Genomic DNA, 23,495 nt, shown 5'->3' on the forward strand with positions numbered 1-23,495 from the left:
TTGATATAGTCTTTGCATTCACGAGTCTGACATTTGGTCAGTAGGATATAATTGAAACTTGTAATGTGGTTGTAATGTGGTTTCGAGTAGCGTCTCCATGTCATTCGCGAGTGCAAATTGTCTTATTCGTTAACCGAGAACACCGGCGAGAGCATACCAGCACACGATATCAAAGATATGGTATAAATAAACAAATATCATTCCACACTCATTTGTTGGCCGAGTCAACGCGTCTTAAGGGATTTAAGGAAGCACTTGTCGGAATCTCAAGAATGATCACCTTGTTATGGTGCTTTTTTTTTGCCGGCACGTTAACCCACTCCATTTGACTAGTCGCCCCCAAAGGTCAATTTGTCTGTATCTCGCACAATGGCAATCACCAAAGGCCCCTTTAAAAAGGGGCCACATCTTTTCACTTAAATCTACTTGGAAGAATCAATTGTCTTTTTTGTGGCTTTTGTGGCAGAAAATGATTTTAATGGTCACTTTTTATGAGGACGACAAAGTTCAATTCACAAACAATGACCTCAAAACCCAACTGACGAGACTCATCCACACAATATATTTTCCTCAAATTGCCGATTGGAACCCTACCCCTGGTCTAACTGAAGGGAAGAAAATCATTATTTCAGTATCAGTCTTGAGTATGAGAGTATTTTCAGGTGTGGCCCAATTTTAGAAGAAATTTTGGATGTGCTGTATAATGCACATACAGCACATTTGACAATAAAGCTATACACACTCCACTATATTTGCAAAATGTCTTTTCGGTGGTGCGAGGGTACGCTCGGTTTTGTGCATCAGTCGTATGAATGTTTCACTCGAGCACAAGAGCATTTCAGTCGTGTTTTGAGTGTAACACAGGTGTGCAAAAATGTCTCAGTTGCGTGCTTAACTAAAACGAAAGTGTGAAAGCTTTCCAGTTGTGCATGGAAAAAAAATAGTACAGTATTGTGTACTTTCTACAGAAGCATTTCAGTAGTGTGTGAGCACATGTCCTCTGTCGTATATTTTGTCTTGTATTAAAGTTTGGTATAATAGGAGAACATGGTGAGATAAGTCGGAAGTAAGTTTATTGAAGTCACAGCGTAATAGTAGCGAGAGGTAGTGGCAGGAATTAGCATTTGATCCATTTTGGATTCTATTGCTCAATTAGAAGAAGTGCAAGTAATTACAGTGATGCAACACTTTTGATTGTCAGTTTATCACATTCCATCAGGAAAATTTAGTTAATACATGATACACAAACAAACAAACCAGGGTGATAAAAAAAGTAAAGCACGGTTAATGATTTGTTCTTTCAACTTAAAGGCAGTTAAAGTACATTATTGTGTCATCGGAGTAAATAAAGACTGACTTGAGTAGAAGTATTGAGACTGGTATAAAAACAAAATTTGAAAAAACATCTGTGTACAAAGTCCCTCATTAATTGTTCCCTAAAAACTCTCTCAAAGCCAGGATTCTTTTGTTCACATCGACAAGAATAAATAAAAAAACATCCTTGCCCAATAAAAACACATTTTATTTAAATGAGTGGTGTATTAAAAAAACGTTTGAGATAGGTTATAAAAATAGAGGGAATGTCATGCAGAGGCAGTCATGTGCAGTGCGTTCAAGTTGGCTATTGGCATTCTGGGCACACTTGATTGTGGAAAATACAAGCCAACTAAAACATATTTACACATTTCTTTTCTTCTAATGACCCCGGAGCTGCTCTAATACTGAAGATATTCAATGATATCCTGCTGCCGGATGGAAGTCATTTCAGCGCAGTGATTTGGTCAAAGCATTGTTCGTTTTTTTGTTGTTTTATTTTTGTCTACAAGCTGAAAGTGGACAGGAGGTTCTCCTGACTGGACGAGCGCTTGTAGCTGGAAGTGGAGCTGAAGTACGTCTCCCCGTCCGTACTGATATCGTCGTCGTCGTCGTCATCGTCGTCCAGTTTGTTGAGTAGCGGTGCAGATGCGCTCTTACGTCTGCGATGGAAAAACCCATTCAGTGTGCAAATGGTTGTGCTCGGGGGCCACATTTAGATTTTATAACAGAAGGATGAGCGTTAGCGTTAGCAGGGGAAGTTTTAATCAGTTTTAAATCATTTTTATTTTTAAATGTTATTTAAAGGACAACCGACATCACTTTTTTGTTTCCTAACTGACGTCAGAAAAACGTTTTAGAGCATCTAAAATACCCAAAACACGCAGTATGATATTTTTAGTCAAATGCAAAACACCAATAAAAATGACTTAAAGTGTGCTGAAACTGCAAAAAATTGAAACCGGAAGTGGCCAGTTTCAGAAGGTCCCGCCCCCTGGTGTCACTCAAGACAAGAGTCTTGCCTTGCTCGAGAATCAAAACAATGGCTTCAGATTCGGAGAAGATGCTTTCTTGTTACTCATCCAGTTATGAATATGATTCAAATAGTTCTGAAGAGGAACGAATACATGTTTGCAATTGATTAAAGAATTTATTTCGTGTCATTTTGAGGCATCAGGGGGGGGGGGGGGGGGGGTGTCGGACCCAAAACAGGCACAAGATGGCAACAAAGCTCCATGTGGAAATTGGCTCAACATTTTTGTCACAACAAACAAGTATTCACCATCGCGTTATTTGTGTTTTCCTTCTAATTTCGCCATCAACACGGATCAACACGAAGTTTTCAGACCAAACAAAGTACAGTGATACCTCGGTTTTCGACTATACTCCATTTCAGAAACCTGTTCGAAAACCGATTTGTTCAAAAACCGAAATAGCACTTTCCATTAAAATCAATGTAACAAATCTTAATCCGTTCAAAGTCTAGAAAACAACTTTTTAACTATTTCATCGCATAAACCGGATAAAAACTTAATAGAGCAGGTCATGTGTAAAATTCTATAAAAACAAACTTATTTACACCAATTTTTAACATCAACATCTGTACATAGAAATCTCTCTATCTTTCTGCCACAGGGCGTGTTCGCACCTATCCCAGCTGTCTTTGGGCAAACACAGGGCACACTAACTTTTCAAACCATTCTCTGCTTGCTTTAAAATCATACTATTCAGGAGATCTTAACCAAATATGTCAGCATTTTCGCAAAAATAAAACAACAACAATATTAATGCGTCGGTCACAGTGAGACAATGAGGAAGACGTGACATATAAGGAAGTGACGTGTAAGGAAGTGACGTGTAAGGAAGCAGAGGGTAGTCGAGTGATACATTCAGATGCACTCAGTTTGGTTGAGAACCAAATTTTGGTTGTATACTGGGGCATAAAAAATATCACATTTTTGGTTGAAAACCGAATGGGTTGAGAACCGAGACGTTCGAAAACTGAGGTTTGACTGTACCACAAAATGCATTGACGTGATAAAAGGACTGCTACAATGTGTCCTTTCTCGGTCAGGGGCGTTCCTTCAGTGATGTGACGTGAGGACTCGTCACCAACTCAAAAACAAGACTTCCTAAGTCTTCAGTGCCAGTCTTAAAACGTAAAATATAGCTATATGCGGTGGAATATTTGAAAAATACACTCAGTAGAAGTCATTTGAAGCGATTTTACAAATTATGGACACAACTTGTCCGGAGGCGTCGGTTGTCCTTTAAGATTCATACATTTTTATTTGATAAATCTTCACAATGAGTTTTTTATTCTGTTTCTAATAATGAATTTATATGATGAATTTATGTAATGAATAATATTCTGTTTAACTAACCCATTATTTAAAGGACAACAGACACCTTCGGGCAAGTTGTGTCCATAATTTGTAAAATCACATCAAATGACTTCTACTGAGCGCATTTTACAAAGATTGCACGGCATATCGCTATATTTTATGTTTTAAGACTCGCGCTGAATAATCAGGAAGTCTTTTTTTCGAGTTGATGACTATTCCTGATGTGACGTCACGTTTGGAACGCCCCTGGCGGAGAAAGCGACACACAATGCATTTTGGGTACTTTGTTTGGTCTGGAAACATCGTGTTGAAATTAGAAGGAAAACTACATAAATAACACGATGGTGAATCATTGTGTGTTGCAGCCAATTGCGTTAACACGCATAAAGAATGTGTAAGTTTACACAAATTCCCAGCGAACAAATCAGCCATTTCCAACGGAGCTTGTACGTCATCTTGTGCATTTTATCTACATTGGAGTCCAGACGGCTCGAATTGATACGGAAGGACTTCTTTAATCGATTGCAAACATTTATGCTTTCCTCTTCAGAACTATTTGAATTATATTCATAACTGGATGAGTAACAAGAAAGCATCTTCTCCGAATCTGAACTCTCTGAAGCCATTGTTTTGATTCTGGAGCAAGGCAGTGTGTGACCAATAGTGACGTCACGAACAAGGGGGCGGGACTTTATGAATCTGCCCAGTACCGAGCTCATTTTGTGGCAGTTTTTGGACACAAGTCATTTTTATTGGTGTTTTGCATTTGACTACTGTGTTTTGGGTATTTTAGATGCTATAAAACGTTTTTCTGATGTCAGTTAGGAGACAAATAAAATGGTGTTGGTTGTCTTTTTGGGATGGGGTGTTTTTTTGGGAGGGCTGGCTAGAACAGATTAATGCTGTTTCCATTAATGTGAACACAGAAAGATGACTTAGGTAGTGACAAATGTTTTCAGTTACAAGAATGCTAACTGCCTCAATCATGTCAGGGCACCACCGTATGTAAACGTGTGAATATACAAATATGGAAAATCATTTATCATTTTAGGCCTGCATTTGGACATTTTAACTATTTTACTTACAGTATTTTCCGGTGTATAAGGAGCACCGGAGTGTAAGGCGCACCCCTAATGAATGGTCTATTTTCAAACTTTTTCCATACATATGGCACACCGGAGTACAAGGCACCTTTAATGAATGACAAAAGTTTTCCAAATATAATATATATACAGTGCTACAGGCGCTACAGTAGAGGCTGGAGTCTTCTACAGGTGAAAATGGAGTCAGTTGCTGCAGAAAGTAGTTGTGAGACCTGTTGTGGCTCAATATTACTTCACATATAAGGCATACCTACATATAAGGCACAGGGGTATCTTTTGAAGAAAATCAAGGCTTTTGGGTGCGCCTTATACACCGGAAAATACGGGACTTTTGTTGCTTTAGATATTAAAGCTGTGTGTTATCTAAACGGGGAAGCATTTTACACTGATATAAGCAATTGTCTTGCCATTGTTCCAATATGACTCCTGTAAATGCTTATTTACAATTACCAACAGCACTAAAGCATCCAAATTCGCTGACTGCGTTGTTTTATGCTGCTTTTCTTTACCTCATTTCGCTGCGTAGAGTCTTTAGCTGACTCTGAAGCTGCTCGTTTGTTTCTTGTTGCTCATCCAAGTCTCTCTGCAGTTTCTTTTTGCTGTGCTCCAGTCTGTCAATCTCCTCCTCAGCCTCGTCCATCTGCCTCTTCAGGGCCTTCAGGCGTAGATTCAACTACAGGCACACATAGCCTCAGGTCATAAGAGTGTTGGGTTTTGTCGGACTCAAGAGGGTGAGTGGGTTTCACCTACTTGGTCCTTTTGGTCCTGCATGGTGTGGTGTTCTTCCTCCACTTGCATCATCACCTCTTTAACTTTCCTCTCCAGCCTGCGGTTGGAGAGCTGCAGGTTGGCTCGTTCCCTGAAGGACATGAGTGACATTTTAAGATCCAACTACATGTTCTTTTCATTATCTAGAAAGATATTTCAAGTATGAAATAGAAAATAATAAAGCCTTCGTTTAAGAAGAACACGAAGAAGAAACTAAAAAGTATCCTGCTACCACATTGAAAGAACGGAGAGGTCAGACTGTGCGGTTGCCTTTTCCAGTTGAGGCTTCTGGCCAAACGGCACTTTCACGTGTACAGAGAAAATTGATCTTTTAGCTCATTCGCTCGCAGATGTTTATAAAACAAAGTTACCTCAATCCCTCAACTAACGCCAGAGATACATTCTGACGGGGGACCAACCTCTCTTTTGTGATGTCACAAAAGCGCAAAGAAAAAGACCCGGAGAGAAGAGCTTGACCAACTCCTTGACATGCCGCAGAAGCGAACCTTGATTTGTAAAATACATATCACCATCTGGAGAACACACCTTTATACAAAACACAATGTTGGGTACGACGTGTTGGTTCATTTATTTTTATTTCTTGCCAGTTCCTTATTCCTCACCCGGACGGACGGACCTGTGTGAGGAATAATATTCTCGCAGGCCATCATGAATGATATTACGACAGCTGAAACTGTTATAATGTGTATATACATATACATACATACACATACATATTTACATTATTTATACACATTTGGTGACCTGTTTCATGTGATGTATGCATTAAGTTTGGCTGCTTGCACGTCTTGAAGGTAGAAAACTCCCGCTTGTGAGTCATAATAGTCTCGTGCTATAGATTGTCAGAATACAAAGAGTACTGGTAAACCCCCCTTTCAGAAAAAAAACATCAGGAGTCGAAAAAAAATTCTGCCGCTTATGATCAAGTGCAGCACAAATCACTTTCTTTTTGAAAATTTAGTGGCAGAGGCTTCCATTTATTTATGGTAACCATTTATCTGCCGACACTACGAAAAATGCAGTGCTGACTCGAGTTAAACTTCTGTGGCATTTTTACATGCTGTTCGTTATTCACTCCATGAACTTTGTCCTAACTTTCAGATTTTGAAACAACATTTCTACCTCCATCCCTTTAATCAGCTCTTCTTCACTCCAGCTTCGTACTTCGACCTCACCTCTCCTCTCCCTCCAGACGCTCCTCCAGCTCATGAATGCGATCCTCCAGCTGCGTAACCTGACCCACTTTGCTGAACTTCTGCGAGCCCTCCAGATCGGCCAGTTTGTTCTTTAAGTCTTTGCTCTGCGAAGGCCACACAGAGGAACATGAGATCATATGCTTGCGCTCTCTCACAGGAAACCGTCGTGGGAGTTGATTTCATTTTAGAATGAACAAGATGAATGAAGAGAAACCTTATGGCGGATGTGGTGGTATAGTGCATGCTTGGAGCGGACTTCGTTTAGCACAGGAGGGTGTGTACCTGTCTCTCCAGAGCCAACTTGTCACACTCGGCGTCCTGCCGGCCAGCCCTCTCCTGCATGAGTTCATTCCTCATCTGGTCCACCTGTCAAACCCAGACACGGTCATGGCTTCGCGATGACCGCGACAGACTTTCTGCACAAACCCAATTTTGCACTCTGTACACATCGAAGAGTGCGAAAACAACAGAGGCTTTGTCGTTCAAGCGACGAGCCCCTGTGGTTGAATTGGTGCGCTGGATTGTCTGGTTAAGCAGCATTGTAACTTCTGAGGAAGTTTTCAATGTCATGTCTCGGTGACGCAATTGTGTTGAAGACAACATGAGTGGCGCTGAAATCAGGACGGATTGAATGAATACAGTTCAATCAATCAATTCAATCTTTGCCCATTCTCTTTGCTGAAGAATAGCTACATATATTTTAGTCCATATATTTAAAGGACAACACCTTTTATGAAATGTTGTTGGCATTTAAAGGACAATGTCTTAAAGGACCGATGTCTCCGGACAAGATGTGTCCATAATTTGTCAAGTGGCTTCAAATGACTTCTACTGAGCGTATTTTAAAAAGATTCCACCGCATATAGCTACATTTTACGTTTTAAGACTCGCGCTGAATATTCAGGAAGTCTTGTTTTTGAGTTGGTGACGAGTCCGTACGTGACGTCACTGAAGGAACGCCCCCTGACCGAAAAAAAAAAAGACACATTGTAGCAGTCCTTCCATCACGTCAATGTATTTTGCTGTATTGTTTGGTCTGTAAACCTTGTGTTGCACCCAAAAGCCGCCAGAAGAGGGCGTCCAAGCTCCATGGAAGGAATTTATCAGCCTGTGGAAACGAGGTGGCCGCAGGAGGTCGCCATTTTGTGCCTCTTTTCTGGTGATCGTTTCTCCCCAATGTTGCCTCAAAATCGCATGGAATAAATTATTTAATCGATTGCAAACATGTATGCTTTCCTCTTCAGAACTATTTGAATCATATTCATAACTGGAGGTGTAACAAGAAAGCATATTCTCCGAATCTGAAGTCATTGGTTTGATTCTGCAGCAATGCAAGATGTTTTGGCGTGACGTCACGAACTGGGGGCAGGACTTTCTGAAAATGCCCAATTCGCAGCTCATTTTTTTGCAGATTTTGGACACTTTAAGTCATTTTTATTGGTGTTTTGCATTTGAATAAAAATATCATACTGCGTGTTTTGGGTATTTTAGATGCTATAAAACGTTTTTCTGATGTCAGTTAAGAAACAAAAAAGTGATGTCGGTTGTCCGTTAAAAATTATTGTAATGATCATGTAACATTTGACGAGTGCTATTTGGACTTCATCTTTGTATTTTTATATGCCAGGTTGTTATTGGATGTGAACACACTGTAATCCATTTATCCATGTTTTTTCTCTTAATCCCAGACCCGCCATCTATAGCAAAGACCTTTTAAGAATCCCCACCCCCCACCCCAATCAATCATTATACCTCCTGCACATATCTACACTGCTTTTATTTAACTCATTCACTGCCATTCCTGAATTTATTTAGAAATTGAAAACCATGACGTGGGGCGCCATTCGCGAATTTGTTCGGGTTTTGGTTTTTCTTGCGGGTTGCAGATAAAGCGCTGGTTAGACCTATCGCAATGTTTTTCTCTTGCACGGGGTGGCAGCATTTACCTTTTGTCCATGTCAGCACGTTGTTACAGCTTCAGCTGTTGTTAAAGCGTGATAAAAATCAATATGTATATACTGTATTGTAGTTTGTATAGCTGCCCCCATTTCAAGCTCAGATAACTCCAGACCCATAGAATTTAGGAATTAACTATTTTTTCTGATGAAAGAGGAGAGTCTAAGGTTTCTTACACTGCATGGAATGTTTATGTAGTCGTAAAACTCAATATTCTTTGGTTCCTGCAATTTGAGTGAAAATGACAAAAACCCTGGCACTGGAGTGGACACATTTTTGCATATCGTCTGGCAGTGAATGAGTTAAATTGTGATACGTATGAAACGCATATCCCCATGGTACATTTTTCTATTTTGAATTGTGATAAATATTTGACATTGTTTTACTATAAAGCATGTCATTTATGTTTTATGTTTAGTTGGAATATAAACTTCTAGCATTGGCATTAAACAGCCTCATTGTTAAAAGTATATTCATTATCTGCCAACTGTTGTTTGCAGTGAAGTGAGTTGAGTTACCAAATAAATGTAATTCATTCCTGGGTCCTTAATCCTGCATCTTTTTCACCTCTTCCTGCTGCAACACACCCGATTGAAATGATAAACTCGAGGAACATAATTGACCACGAAGCACAAATGTTGTCGTTTGTGCCGATGATTTAAAGACAAGCACATTTCTTGGAAAAAAACCTTCCTGAATTAAAAGTCCGGTTTCCCCACACGGGATCCCCATGAGGACGATGCAACATGTTCAGCGAGCAAAGTTCAAAACAGTGTGAGGATGAAAACGAATCAATCTGGCCGTAACCCTTTTTTTTCTGTGGCGGGAGGAAAGAATTGGCAATATTTTATGCCAATTAGTAGGTGACAGTGAGCCACGGTGATGAGCAATGGTTCCTATAAAGCGCCGCACCCAGCGCAGTGCTTGAGGGAGCTGAATCAGCAGACTGGAACATGCGGTGAAACGAATCAGCTTTGTGAGAGACGGCGGGAGAGGAGAAGGGGAGATTACTCTCATTTAGAGAGGAGAGGAGCACCTGGTGCCAGAGGAGACGCAGGTGTTCCTCCTGCTGCCTCCGTAGCCATACACGCCCCCACACAGCATGACACGGCCACTGTGAATGGAAGTGTGTGAGTTTGTATTCCAGATGCTTGACATTCAGCATAAGGTACCCATACTAGTGAACAAGGGTTCTCTCATACACATCCTTCGGGGTATTTGCCATACCCACAGCAGAGGAGGAGGCAGAATCCTGTCTGCCCCACCACACGCTTTATCTGCGGTTTTACATGAGAAGCAAAACTAATTAAATAGCACACAAATGTTGACCACATTTGCCTGACGGTGGTACAATTTACATGACAAGTGTCTGAACACATTGCATCGGTTAAGATTAGGTTACGGTTACGAAGGCACTAGCTAATAGACTTATATGTTTTGCTACAATAATTTTAACAATAGATGGCATTCTTGCAGTGTGCTATTTATGGTTTTATATGGCATTGCTTAAATCGAGGTGAGGCTCAGGCTAATAATTGGACAACTAGACTTCACTGGTGAGTCCAAAAGTGGACATCTCATTGACTTGTACGACTAATTAATTTAGAATGTTATGACTAGTATTAGCAACTTGTCACCTTGGACACAGTCTTGCCTGACTTGTAACATTTAGTTGTTCTACTACAATGCCATGAGCTGGATAGGGATACTACATATCGAAACTTAATTCATTCCTGGTCCACTATTCACATTTCAATGCCATTTGTTCAAAATAACCTTATCCTATCAGTGCGTTGACTTGTATGACTAATGCCCTGGTAAATAAACCTAAAATTTATAAAGATCTTGAAAAATTTTCCGGCCGTAGTGTTTATGGTCGTGCAGGCGCAGTCACGCAATCAAACAGAGTGAGCACTCAACCTCTGGAACTGAAAGCTCAAGTGTTGCCGTGACAACCCAACTGACCTAAAGCCACTTCTTTGTCTGTGCCAAGATTTTTTTGTTCCGCTTTGAGTTTAAGGAGATTTGAAGTCTCCCTTAGATTACACAAGAACTTGGCAAAAATTCACGCAAACATGAGTTAATAACTTGGGAATCATTAGCTAGAATTCACTACCTAACTGCTGATTGCTGTGAGGTGAGTCCAGTTCAGGGCCGCCATACAGTTGGAATTTCTGCTAAGCAAAACAAAAATCCGGCCTATTAATTATTATTTATTACAAAGTAGTAAGCATAAATGTATGAGAATCCAAATGATTCCCAGGACCAAACGTAACAGTAATAACTTGCAAGTGAACTCAGCAACCTGAACCCTGCCTGCATATTTTGACTTTCATGCTCCTGACTGGCAAACTGCCAATCTCACACATGACACTGGACCATCGCACAATGCAACAACCTGAAGTTACCCTCTCAGTGTCGATGTAACCAAAACACTGCTCAACATGTCGCTGTCATTGACATATTAATGGTCGAAGGATGAGATGTTAGTGAGAGTGGGCGAGGTGAGGGTGACATCTGGATCTCATTTACAGGTTTAGATGGAACAGAGACGCAGCTGTGACCTGACATGTGACCCGACATGGGCACGGACAGCAGGCCACTCACCCAGGTGAGTGCCGATAATGAATATGTTCAATGGGGCCGTGTGTGTACCTGCTCTCTTCCTCGGTCCAGCCTGTCCATCAGCTGGTCTCCATTCTGACGCTCCTCATCCAAGTCCAACTCCAGCTGAGCAATCCTATCCTGAGGAACAACACATCCACTTAATATTAAACAACGTACAGCAGCTCACAAAAGTTAAGAGATGCCATTGTTAATGTTTTCTTGTACAAAGACTACAAATGTAGAGCTATTTCTTTAGTGTCATCCAGAGAAAATACTTAATATTAATATTAATACACCAAAATGCCAGAGGCACACTGACTTTTGCAAGACACTTCTTGTTTGTATAAATTTGTGATCAAATGATCTGGCGTACTGTACCTCCATGAGTTTGAACTGTCGAACCCGATCATCTTTAGTGTGGGTGTAGGTCTGTACCACCGCCTCCAGTTCGTTAACCTTTTTCTCCAACTTCTTCTCGCTCAGCACAGCCTTGTCTCGCTCTTGCTCACACCGATGCAGATCCTCCTCTCGGTGTATCAGCTACAAGAGAAGACAAAAAAAATAGAACAAAATAAAGATTGTAGTCCTTTGAATCTGAGTGTAAATATTGAGATGTTGCCAAGATGAAATGCAAAATAAATGCATGAATGCAGGCCGATACCCTTGGTTTATGTACAGTACATCACAGCATAGCAAAATTGAGGAGGAAGTCATAATATCCTGAGAAGACAATTGAAAAAGTATGCCTCTAATTTGTAACTAATATTGTATTTGTCAAGTTCACATGGGTGGAGACTGTTGGGGCATCGCAGAGCAGCTGGAATAGCAAACTCAGGAGATCTCGAGGAAGCAGGATGTGAATCCAGCCGGCACAGCTTTCTCAACAATGATATCACAACCTCTGAAGTTCTCCCCCTACTTCCTGCACAGCAGCTGGAGAATCACACATCAGTGGGAATGGGGGAAGAGAAAAAGGAAAGACCTGGATGCTGACCTCGCCCACGAGGGGCAACCACATCAATGAGGTTCTGACTAACACGCTCGTCTCTATCCCCCATGTGGGGGAGGCAAGATGCTTTTCAAACTAATCATCGGATTGCTCTCAGTGTAGATATTCATAAACTTTCCCTGCTGTTAAAGAAAAATGCTATTCATCAGTTGTCAATTTGACCAGTCTAATATGGAGCACCAAAATGATTTGATGACCGATTCAATTTCTGGTATATATATGCTTGGGGACCGGAAAGCCATTTGTGTTTCCAAGCGGAATTGGGGTGTTCTTAGTGACACGGCGTAACTCAGTCAGTGAACACATAACAGACCGTTGCTTTCTGTTCTCTTTTTTTTTTATAATGAACTAACTTAACAATAATTCTGTACATTCAAAGCAACTGAATATTAACATACACTGATAAAAGTGTGGAATGGCAGCTCATGAAACAGAATACTAACTTAATTCATGGTACAAACCATATAATGCAAGACCCTTAATTAAAAAATGCAAAAATAAACAGATACAAAAACTACTATTATGATGGGGGAACTACAACTGAGTAAAAAACAGACATATAATTCCTGACAACCTTTATGAAATGTTAGCATGCTGGCAAGTCTCAACTGTTCCTTCAATGTTGGTATAAGACAATTCAGCGCAGTTGTACTTCTAGTGAGTACACTGAATTTGACTTACTCGCTTGTACTACGATATAAATGTTCCACTGAAGGATATTAACGTCTTTTTAAGCCTCCGGTCGTTGTCAATTGTATTCCACCCCCTTTATAATAGTATGCATGTGGTGGTAATGTCCATTCTAAAGTGATGAGCAGCTACCAGAAAAACTGAAGGGGAACAATTAGTCTTCATTGTTGTCCACCCAAAAGTTTTCACAATGATAAATAACTGCTATCAGAGCCACTCCTGTTTGACCAGTCAAACTGGTCAAAAAAATGACTTCAATGTCAGCGGGACTGAGCTGAGCAACATAATTACAATCTTGGAACAGCCTGGTCATTGTAAATATATGTTCATAATGGTTACATTGTAATGTAAATATTTGATTAATACTTAGCAGAATAGAAGGCCAGCGCTCTGGTTCACCGCAATTATTCTCATTTTTCTGCACCGAACAAAGGCATTCTGAACGTTCCCCCATGTGTGACAAGGGTGAATTTGTCACGTGCAAACAGTGCATTGTGATAAAGGGTGCTAAGTTATGGTACATGAAGCACAAAATGATTGATGGTGAGTATTGGTTTAGAAGAGTTACAACAATGGCTCATATGCTGTTCAGCATGGGAGCACAGCTTAACAATGGCCACGATTTAACAATAAACCACAGCTTACTTCCTCTTGCAGCGTTTGCGCAGCCATCAGGTACTTGTCAAGCTCCTGTCCCCGCTCCTTAAGAAGCTTCTGCAGCTCCGTTAATTCCTGGCGGTTCTTTTCCTTGTAAATGTCGATCTGCTCCTGCAGCTCCCGTGTTGACAACTGGGATGCATCCACAATGTCGTTTATCTAAAGGCACCGGGGGCAGATAGCAGGTTACGGTAAGTGTACATGTAAAAGGTTCTGTGCATTTATGGTTCATAATTTAAAATATGGACATGTACTTTTTCTACCGTGTATTAAACGTTCAAAACGACTACCCTTCTGCCTGATGTCATCTCTTAACATATTTCAGAATGGGATGTTCTGGGACGTGGTATGTGACTGAGTAGACAAATGAGTAGGGAACAATGAGTACCAACTGCATCTAATTAGTGAAAGGAACAAAGGCTGAAAGCACACAAATAGAAATAACGTACATGAAGTTACACGACATTCCCGTTATACTGCAGCAGCTACCTTCTGTCAACCAATCAACATCCTTACACAACGCATAACGCAAATCCAAACACTTTAAATTTTCAACCAGTTGCGTCATCCAGGATTCGATGACCTGAAATAACCAATATGTGTTTTCTAGAACATGAAAATGGTATTGTGAAAATCTGTAGTGTTTGTTTTAAAAGATGCGAGACTGTTCCAATAAATGTGCTTAAACATGCTTTTCACCATTGCAGTTTTTCATATTTTTGGTCAGGCAGAGTGGCTAAAACGCTTTATAATTTTACTTTTCAAAAATGTAGTTACGCCGAGGCCAAAGCAAGGTATTAAACAAAGTAGGATCCATTTTTGAGGTCATAGCAGTAATATTTGATTGACAGTTGAGCAGCGACTTGCTTTAACATTCTATTGCTATAAAACTGAGTCCATGTACATTTTCAATGACTATCTTCAAACATGGATGTTGAGAAAAAAATATGTCCCCAAACTCACTTTACAGAGTCTTATCACTAACTAAAACGGATGAAAACGCCGGAACCTCTTTCTGAAGTTTCTCCACCGTTCGGTCCAGCAGACGCCTCTCATCCTCAATATCGTTCTTCATAGTCTTGAACTGCTCCTTCTGAAGCTTCTCTTCTTGTAGACTCTCCTCCAACTCCTTGTGTTCACTGTTCAACTTGGAAAAGTTCCTCTAGCAAATAATAGAAATACGCCAAATAAACAGAAGGTCAGGCTTGCCTTGGAGCAAAGAACGGTGAGAGTTGCTCACCTGGACATCTTCAAGTCGTGATGTCAATGCTCTGTTTGCGCGAGACATCTCCTCCTCTTGTTCCTTAATTTCATTTAAAGACTCCTCCAGATGCTTTTTCTCTTTCTGTGGAAATCAAATTCAAACATGTTATGAAGCTCTAAAGCTCACAGCCAACACGGGCCAATGTTTCCACGTCACCTCCATTCGTGCGACTCGGTCTCCTAGCCTGCTTTCCTGCAGCTTGGCGTCATCGATGATGCGGTTGAGTTTGGCCACTTCGTTTTCCAGCTCTTGCGCACGCTTGCGCAGGCGTTCCGTCTCATGGCTCAGACGTCCCGCTTGGCTCTCCAGCGCGCCCTTCGCCGCCTCCACTTCAGCTTTCTCTTGGACGACGGCTGTGCTGCTCTGGAGGTGACAAGACAGACAAGTGACTTTAGCACAGGCGAGGCTCACAAGAAGTAAATGTGAGAAATGAAATTTGAGACTCCTTGAAATGTTCTGTCGATATCACATGTGGGATGAATGTATTTGTACACGAAGCTCAGGTTTCCTGATGTGTCACATCATTAAGTGGTTGTGAAAGTTACACTGTACCTCAGTATTTTCTTCACATACAGTATTTGCTCCTTATTTTAGCATTTATTTTTCTCATGAGATTCTCCTTTGATATCTTCATTTTTACACAGATCGATAGGTTCTATTCATTTGTTAATTAAAATGTATTTACGTTTGTGTAAGCTCTCAGTCATACAGGAGTGGTCCATCGATGAAAAGGTTTCTGTAGCCATCATCTGTAATTCTTTGAAGGTTTGAAGCGATCGGACGTTTTTCTCATCCAAGAAGCTTCGTCAGCCCTATACGATAGGTCCCTCCTCTAAGGTTGGGGGGAGCAGAGGACTATTCCCTGAGGCTACACTAATGACTTGAAGTAATCAGTGTAGCCTCAGGGAATTACTTGAAGTAATCAGTGCAGCCTCAGGGAATAGTCCTCTGCCATATATAGGGCCAGAGCTACCAGCAACATTTTAGTTTGCTGATGAAGCCTCTTCGATGAGAAGCGAAACGTATGACACCTTCAAAGAAGTACAGATGACGGCTGCAGAAATAATCATAATAATAATAATAATATATTTAATTTATAAGCGCCCTTCAAAACCTTTTCATTGTTAAAATGTCTTTGGTTCCCCCTCTCATGACTGATGACATGACTTAGAAAGAAGTCAATCGAAACGCAACAAGAGTTAACCGGAGGTGAGATCTCTCAGCCGCTTTCGATCAACCAATCAAATGAAATCATTTACACAAGCCATTATATGTCACTGGATTCAACAAATGAACAAAGAAGCATGGGGTAAACATTTTTTTGTCAGGAATAAGTGAAGTTAGATAATTTCAAACCATACATACTGAAAAGGTTTCTTCAGCCGTCATCTGTACAAATTTGAAGGTTTCGGACGTTTCGCCTCCTATCCAAGAGGCTTCGTCAGCGAACTAAAGTCTGACTGGTCGTATCGGCCCTATTTATATATCCCTAATGTCCAGCCATGGCGGCGCTGGACACAGCTATGATAGGTCCCTACTCTCAGGTTGGGGGGAGCAGAGGACCACTCCCTGTGGCCCCACTGATTGTTCCTACATTCCTGACTAACGCCTGTGTCCGGCGCCGAAACCTTCAAATTTGTACAGATGACGGCTGAAGAAACCTTCTCATCGATGGACCACTCCTGTACGACTGAGAGCTTACACATACATACTGAAATAATAAATATAATTATAGGTGTAAATTAATCCACTAGAACTACTGGAGACAGTAGAAGGGGTGGTTGTTTATTTTTTCCTCCTTTTTTAAAGTAACTGCACCCAGATTGCAAGAACTTTGTGTGTGCACGCGCACCTGTGTGTATGTTTCTGGAGTATTTATAAGACAGAGTTCAGCTGAAGGTATTTCATATTTTACAAAGCAAATAGATATCAGTGGGTTGGTGGCTACCTCAATCTACAAAAGCAGCAATCGCACTTGACAGCCATTTTCTTCCCATTAGCCATAAGTAATTTTCTATGAATAATTGGTAATTTGTCCCAATGTTAAACTGAGTATTTTTGTGTGAATATAAAGAGGCTGTTGAAGTGAAAAAGTAATTGAAAAGTTATTTGGTACTTTAATACTCAGTGTTTGGTGTCCATGTAACAATCATGACATTCTCCAACAATCATCTGCTAACATAGCCACATCGCAGGTTTGATTGCAAGGATATTTAACTTTTAACTGGTTTTGCACAATTCCCATTTTGGGCTCACGGGTAACACTCCAGAACCATGATTTTTTTAAAGAACAATTGAAACCCTCTTAGTAGCCATGCAATGGAACACACTACCGTACATAAAATAGGAGTGGCAGGTGGAAATAAGTTGACAAGAGTTGACTGACAACAGCAGCGCATGTACAAAGATCACATGGGTAGACCAATTGAGCAGTTTCAGCCAAGTTAACAGCTTTGTGAGATAGAAGGCTGAGTGAGGTTTGATCGGAAGTAAAACCTGGTGTCACTTAAGTTGGAATGTCATGAAACAGGTTTGGGAGCCCTCTATTTATCTCAGCTCAGCGCCCTCATGCATACACGGGCTCTGCTAACCATCATGGTAGATATATCACAACAGAACAAAGAGGTACATGCAAGTTAATGTGTACTGTATATGTACAGTGTATGCCTGAGGATTTATGTTCTGTCACAGTGTTTATGATGTATGCAGATGTAGCTACATGTACTCTGTGTGAACTTAGGAAACAAGGTCGCTCAGTGGTGATGCGGGAGTAATTTTGTCGATGTGAGATCATCAACTGCAATGATCTAACATTTATGTCAAATCTCCTTGAGGCCTGAAACGCTATGTATGACTGCTTGTTGACAAAATTATGATCTCCACTCCTTGTAATAATGCCTTGCATGTCATTGCCTGTATGCATGCAATTGTAGAAGCATGCAAAGTCACATGATTGACGTCTTTGTTGGTTACACTTGAACAATAACATCCAATGAATGGTATCTAAACGTTTGTTCTTAAAGGAGGAATGAGAATGTGTTGTATTCGTTCAAGAACTTTTTAATTATCGTGTCAGATTGCTGTGGTGTAAAAGTGCACGGCATCAGATTCTTCCTATTAGGTTAGTTACGTTATTTTATGGTAAAGTTCACAAAATTAGGTATTCTGGCAAAATGTCTTGGGTTTCAATCGAGGGAGTGAATACATTAAAGGCTTGTGATGATCAGCGGATCGGAAAATTGAGATGGAGGGGGAGTGGGGTGCCATGCATGGACGGAGTAGTAAGAAGTAACATATAAATACGTCAAGAATCATATCATCATATGCCCGCCGACACATGCTGCATTTTTATGTCACTTCCCTTCAGAATCAATCAGAATCTGATTGAGCCTCTGAAGAAGGATCAGACTTGTCTGCATTGTAAATCATTTAAAATCTTTACAGCAGGTGGCAGCGAGAAGAAAGGATCAAACAGGATCATGCTCAAGAACAATTAGAAGTAGAGGTTCCATCTCCACCTTGCATCAACAATTATGTGCCATTGCATCCTCAGCGTCGATGAATATTCATGAGAAAATGTTTGGTCCCAAAACGTCTCTGATTGGGAACATTGCTATTGTATCAAACAGTAGCCACTGTAAAGTACATTTTTAGCAGCTGTTTCTGTTGAAACCTGAATCTTAAATCTTCAGCTATTAATATTCCAAGTTGAAAGGCCCCATTCTTCACGCTGCCATCACATGTGAATAGACACGTTTCTTCCGTAAGAAGACAAGATGACACACATGCACGTACCTTCCAGCTTTACGGGCCAGTCTGGCCAGTTTTCCGAGTCACTGCGTATCTTCACTGGCGACGTGCTTTTTCAGAGCTCACTTCATGTAAATTTTGTCTTGGAAATCAGTCCAAATATTTAGTGTGGAAGAGATGTGCAAATGTTCAAACAGTTTTTGCATAATGTTTTAGGATTGAGGCTAATGATGAGGAATTGATTCCATGTGAGGAACAAATCAATGAATCTGTCAAATGTTTATGCTGTTGTAATACAACCTGGTTGGGCTAAATGCAATCCTTCTAATAATATCCAAGTTCCACCATCAGTGTACCCTTGTGCACTGTGCCACCACTTCACTGACCCAATTCCCACACTGTGTTGAATCCACCAACCAGTGACCTGTTAAGTGACAGGTCCTGTACCCACATTCACTAATAGGCTGCAAGATGAGACCCATGTTTAAAATTCAAATGGGATGCAATCCAATGGCAGCATTAAAAATTAAATCTTTTCAAAGATAAAAGCTCCGTCGGGGCTGACAGTCAGGGAGATATTAATTGAAAAATTATGCTTGTGATCATTGTCTGAATTTACTTTGACGATAAAGAGTTAATCATTGAACACACACATACCTCAAGGTGACTCTGCTGAGGGATTACTAGTACAAAATAAACGTCACAATTTAGGATGCATTGTAACCCTTCAAATACAATTCATAAAGTAGCCATGAAAACAAATACAAATGCTCCCAATGTATGTATATAGTGTCGTGACATGATGAGTCTCCACCAACTACTGCTCTCCTTGATTCGCTTGGGAAGTGTTGTGTATTCAAAGTGTTTGTATTACGTTGCACATTAACTGAGTATGTGCATGTTTTGGGCACTGTACTAAACGTTGTGAGCCATTCAATAATGTGGCTATTCCCACCAATTTAATGTCCGGCATTACAATGAACATTATGACAAACTTTTCATTCATGGGGCTTTTGATTCCACTGCTTTTGTTCAATTCGCCAACAGGCTACTTCTAGTATTCTCATGTCCTGTCAGTGATCAGCAAGAGTGACGTTGACAGCTGAACAGGAAGCTCCCAAATGCCCGATTTCCAGTGGGGCCAGCTACAACAACATGAAAAATGATTACAATTACAACTGCCATAAGAAAGCGCATACATAAATAAAACAATTAATCTTCTGCTGTCAAGCTCTGAGGCGACAGTTATTGTAGTTCTTGCACACCTATTTCCGCACTTTCAACTTCCATTTACAAATTTTCACCACTTGCCGCCATTTTGGTTTGTAAGGACAGACAACAGAGTGACTCATGTTAATTGGAGAACTGGCTATCATCAACTAGATCACATTGCATTTTATACCCGTTGGCAACTGGTGATAGATATTTAATGTTGAGCATATAAAAGGTCATTAGAAAATCAGTTAAATGTATTTTAGAGCGCACCAAAAATAGTATGATTGGGAAATTGAGAGGCAGCTGGATGAGGGTTGTGGCCGATAACAGCTTCCTGGAAGAATACTGATTTTGTATTTGTGCGTTTGGCTGTTTTTACCAAACAGCTGAAAGCACATCTGCGACAATGGATTTCCATGGCAACGTGCCAGCGCATTTACAGTATGGTAGCGTTTCTAAAACCCAAATGTTGGCTTACAACACAAAGCAAAAAACACAAACAAAAAAAAGACCAAGTGACACCCTTTAACTTGAAAATTCCTAAAAAATAGAAGCGATAAATTAAATTGTTTTTGTTCTGAGGACAGGAGCACAAGAATAAGGGAAAATATCCTCGCCAGAGGCTCGTCTCATGTATCAGATCTTCAAATGGCTGTGCAAAAAAAAATATCTGGGCTCCACATTTTCTGATGGCCGTCGAACTATTTTAAGTTTTAAACATCAGCAGGGCATACAGGACAGCTTTTGAAAGATGTAAATATTCCCGCGGGTAAAATATCTCATTTCCTCATATCGCTGTCAACAAGCAGACATTCTGTCCACGGTTTCCTCCCGACTGCACTCTACCGCCACCTGCTTATTAATCAGCTCTGAAAGCAAAGCGAGTAGCGGCAGCACTATCATCAAACACACAGACACATGCCGGTTGTTTTTGAGGGAAGGCTCTTCTCTAGGCTGAGAAAGTTTGATGATCAGACAGGGAAAGTTCAGTTCACACCCTTCAAAAGTTGACTCATGAGGTGGGTGAAGATACCGGCAAGGACACAAGTGGCTGTGAAATGATCTGCATTCACAGAGCTACATAAAAATCTACAAACTCACGTTCAAATATGAGTGAATCAGTGATAAACAATAATGAAAAAATGAGAAATAATTTGAATGTTTTCATCATTAAGGTGACCAACACCATGTACAGGTTAATTTTTTTAACAGCATTTCGAGGAGTGAAGTGCCTGTGCTCAAGATTAACGATTTCATAAAAACATTCTCTTAAAATGGAAGTCAGCAATAGGTCGTCCTTGTAAAATCTGTCACAATTCAACAGATTTGCTTTTCATCATTAATGATAAACCGTGAGCATTTTTTTTTACTTTGCTAACATTTTCTGTGGATAACGTTTACACCAGCAAGACAGTTAAATATGTTACTACATATCATCTCTAAATTTATTCTGGCCTCTCACAAGGTGTCCAACATTGCCAGAGTGGAAAAATGACTTGGTGAATTGAGCAACGCACAGCACATCCACCAACGCATTGCAATAAAAACAACTGCAACTCTGTATCGATTTGTAAAACCTTGTGCTGTTTTTTAATGCAACCACAACCAAGGTCATGACTGTCAAGAAAGAAGCAGATTATCACAAATATAGCAAACAGTGAAATCAACCCGCCCCGTTCAGTCAATTTGGCAACGGGGATCCTCCCATCACATATTGTAAAACACGAAAGACCGACATGACAACTATGACTCGGTACCGTAGCATGGTTCCTTTAGCTTAAAGCGTGACCCCAAATGTTGCTGACTGATCAACAAAGAATCATCTCATCTCATTTTCCGTACCGCTTATTCCTCATTAGGGTCGCGGGGGTTGCTGGAGCCTATCTCAGCTGTCTTCGGGCAATCGGACAATTTGGAATGGTCAATGTGCCTGCCATGCATGTTTTTGGAGTGTGGGAGGAAACCGGAGGACCCGGAGAAAACCCACGCGGGTCCGGGGAGAACATGCAAACTCCACACAGGGAGGCCGGACCGGGACGCGAACCGGCGATCTCTGCACTGTGAAGCCAGTGTGCTAACCACTCGACTACCAGGCCGCAAAGAATCATCACTTCTGGAAAGTGATGGAAAGAAACCAACCGAGAATCTCTCTTTACTGTAAGATACTTATCAAGAGGAAATTACGAAATGCTGACTCGCTTATCTGTTTATTTTTCGCAAACCTAGATGAATTTGGAAAAAAAGCAGATCCAGGTTTATTCTTCCAAACTGAACAATGCAAAAATGAGTTTAAAATGAGTCTAAAGAACAAGAGGAGGAAAATGTCATAATTAATTAGGCCAGCTTTTGTTGACTACAGTTGAGATCCATTAAAAGCCCAAACAAACTGTTGGACCCTACTGAGACAAGATGAAATAGAATGATCCCTAATATCTGAGAAGGTGCCACAAGTCAGGGTGGGTGCACTGCCTGTAACACAGGCTGAGTTGAATGAATAGTCTGCAGGATGTGCATTCTCCATGATGACCCCCGACATTCCTGGAAGCAAACCAGGCTCTCGCTTGCTGCACCTCACCCGTCCACATTGCTTGCATACCAGAGCATGCTGACACCGAAAGATCCCATTCCAAAAGTACACATGTTTTCAATTACAGAGTGTCAAGAGCTGAGGCGGGTCTCCTGAAATCAAGTTCCGATTCATTTAAGGGAGGTTTGGTGACAGTTTTGTAACTTTGATCAAATTCCACACATTTCTGCTGATTGGGAACACAATGCGCCTTTTCAAGTAAAGACAGAAAACAGACCCCTCTCCTCCTTTCAGTCCCCTCTCTCCAGCACACTGACCCACTTATTGAGACAGTCCCAACCCCCGCTGATATTATTGTGTGAAACAAACTCATCATTCGTTTTCTCTAGAGGGGTTCACAGTTGCCCCCACTCTTTGAGGCCGAAGAAAGAAGCGCAAACGCAAGAGTGGATGGTCATTAGATAGCGATGGTTAGCCACTACAATTGCCTTGGATACACACAAAAGAGGAGGCGGTTCCCACTCATCCCATAAACACAAGAGTTATGATATGCATGAGTGATGCTTCCTTTAACTTTGTTCATCTTAATGTAAACTAATGATCATAATATCTTGAATGTTCAACACAATCTGTTGAAGGACCTCCAATTTGCTCAGATTTCTCAACAGGAATTAACGGACAATGAATTCATATGTTGCAGGGCCAAAGTATCAGAAAAAATTAACAAAGGAGTGTAAAATCAATAACCACTAATAATGTGCTCGAACAATCATAACTTGAAGGATGATTAAATGAATATTGTTGAATGAATAAAATGTCCATGATGTCATTTTGCACGCTGTCACATTTTTGCTATTTTCAAGTACAGTGTCCACTTACCATGATTTTTTTCATAAAAATGTGTGGGAGTTTGACCAAGATGTATTTCTCAGATCATAACATCTACCTCATACTTACTTTTAATGGAAAATACCCTCCATCCCTGGTGAAATTGGCATGTCTCGAAGGCAGCGTAAGGTAATATTGACTCATTTAAATGTTGGCCAGAATGCGCAAGCTGCGGAGAGGACAAT

At 40.7% G+C, this 23,495-nt stretch overlaps 1 protein-coding gene across 2 annotated transcripts in view; it reads right to left on the minus strand.

The window, feature by feature from the left end:
• Window positions 1-1,051: 1,051 nt before the first annotated feature.
• The window catches only part of cgnl1 (cingulin like 1), a 34,758-nt gene continuing 12,314 nt past the window's right edge, over window positions 1,052-23,495 (minus strand). For both annotated transcript variants that reach the window (XM_088992541.1, XM_088992540.1), the window contains exons 9-19: window positions 15,087-15,293; window positions 14,907-15,011; window positions 14,676-14,828; window positions 13,655-13,825; window positions 11,689-11,850; window positions 11,359-11,448; window positions 7,030-7,113; window positions 6,727-6,851; window positions 5,513-5,621; window positions 5,272-5,435; window positions 1,052-1,976 (exon numbers count right to left, since the gene is read on the minus strand). In XM_088992541.1, coding sequence (XP_088848667.1) covers window positions 1,820-1,976; window positions 5,272-5,435; window positions 5,513-5,621; window positions 6,727-6,851; window positions 7,030-7,113; window positions 11,359-11,448; window positions 11,689-11,850; window positions 13,655-13,825; window positions 14,676-14,828; window positions 14,907-15,011; window positions 15,087-15,293 — 1,527 coding nt within the window. In that variant the 3' untranslated portion in view covers window positions 1,052-1,819. The remainder of the gene's footprint in view (window positions 1,977-5,271; window positions 5,436-5,512; window positions 5,622-6,726; window positions 6,852-7,029; window positions 7,114-11,358; window positions 11,449-11,688; window positions 11,851-13,654; window positions 13,826-14,675; window positions 14,829-14,906; window positions 15,012-15,086; window positions 15,294-23,495) is intronic.

This window comes from Hippocampus bargibanti, linkage group LG03 (assembly GCF_051943395.1).
Source record: "Hippocampus bargibanti isolate YZ-2025 linkage group LG03, ASM5194339v1, whole genome shotgun sequence".
Classification (NCBI taxonomy): domain Eukaryota; kingdom Metazoa; phylum Chordata; class Actinopteri; order Syngnathiformes; family Syngnathidae; genus Hippocampus; species Hippocampus bargibanti.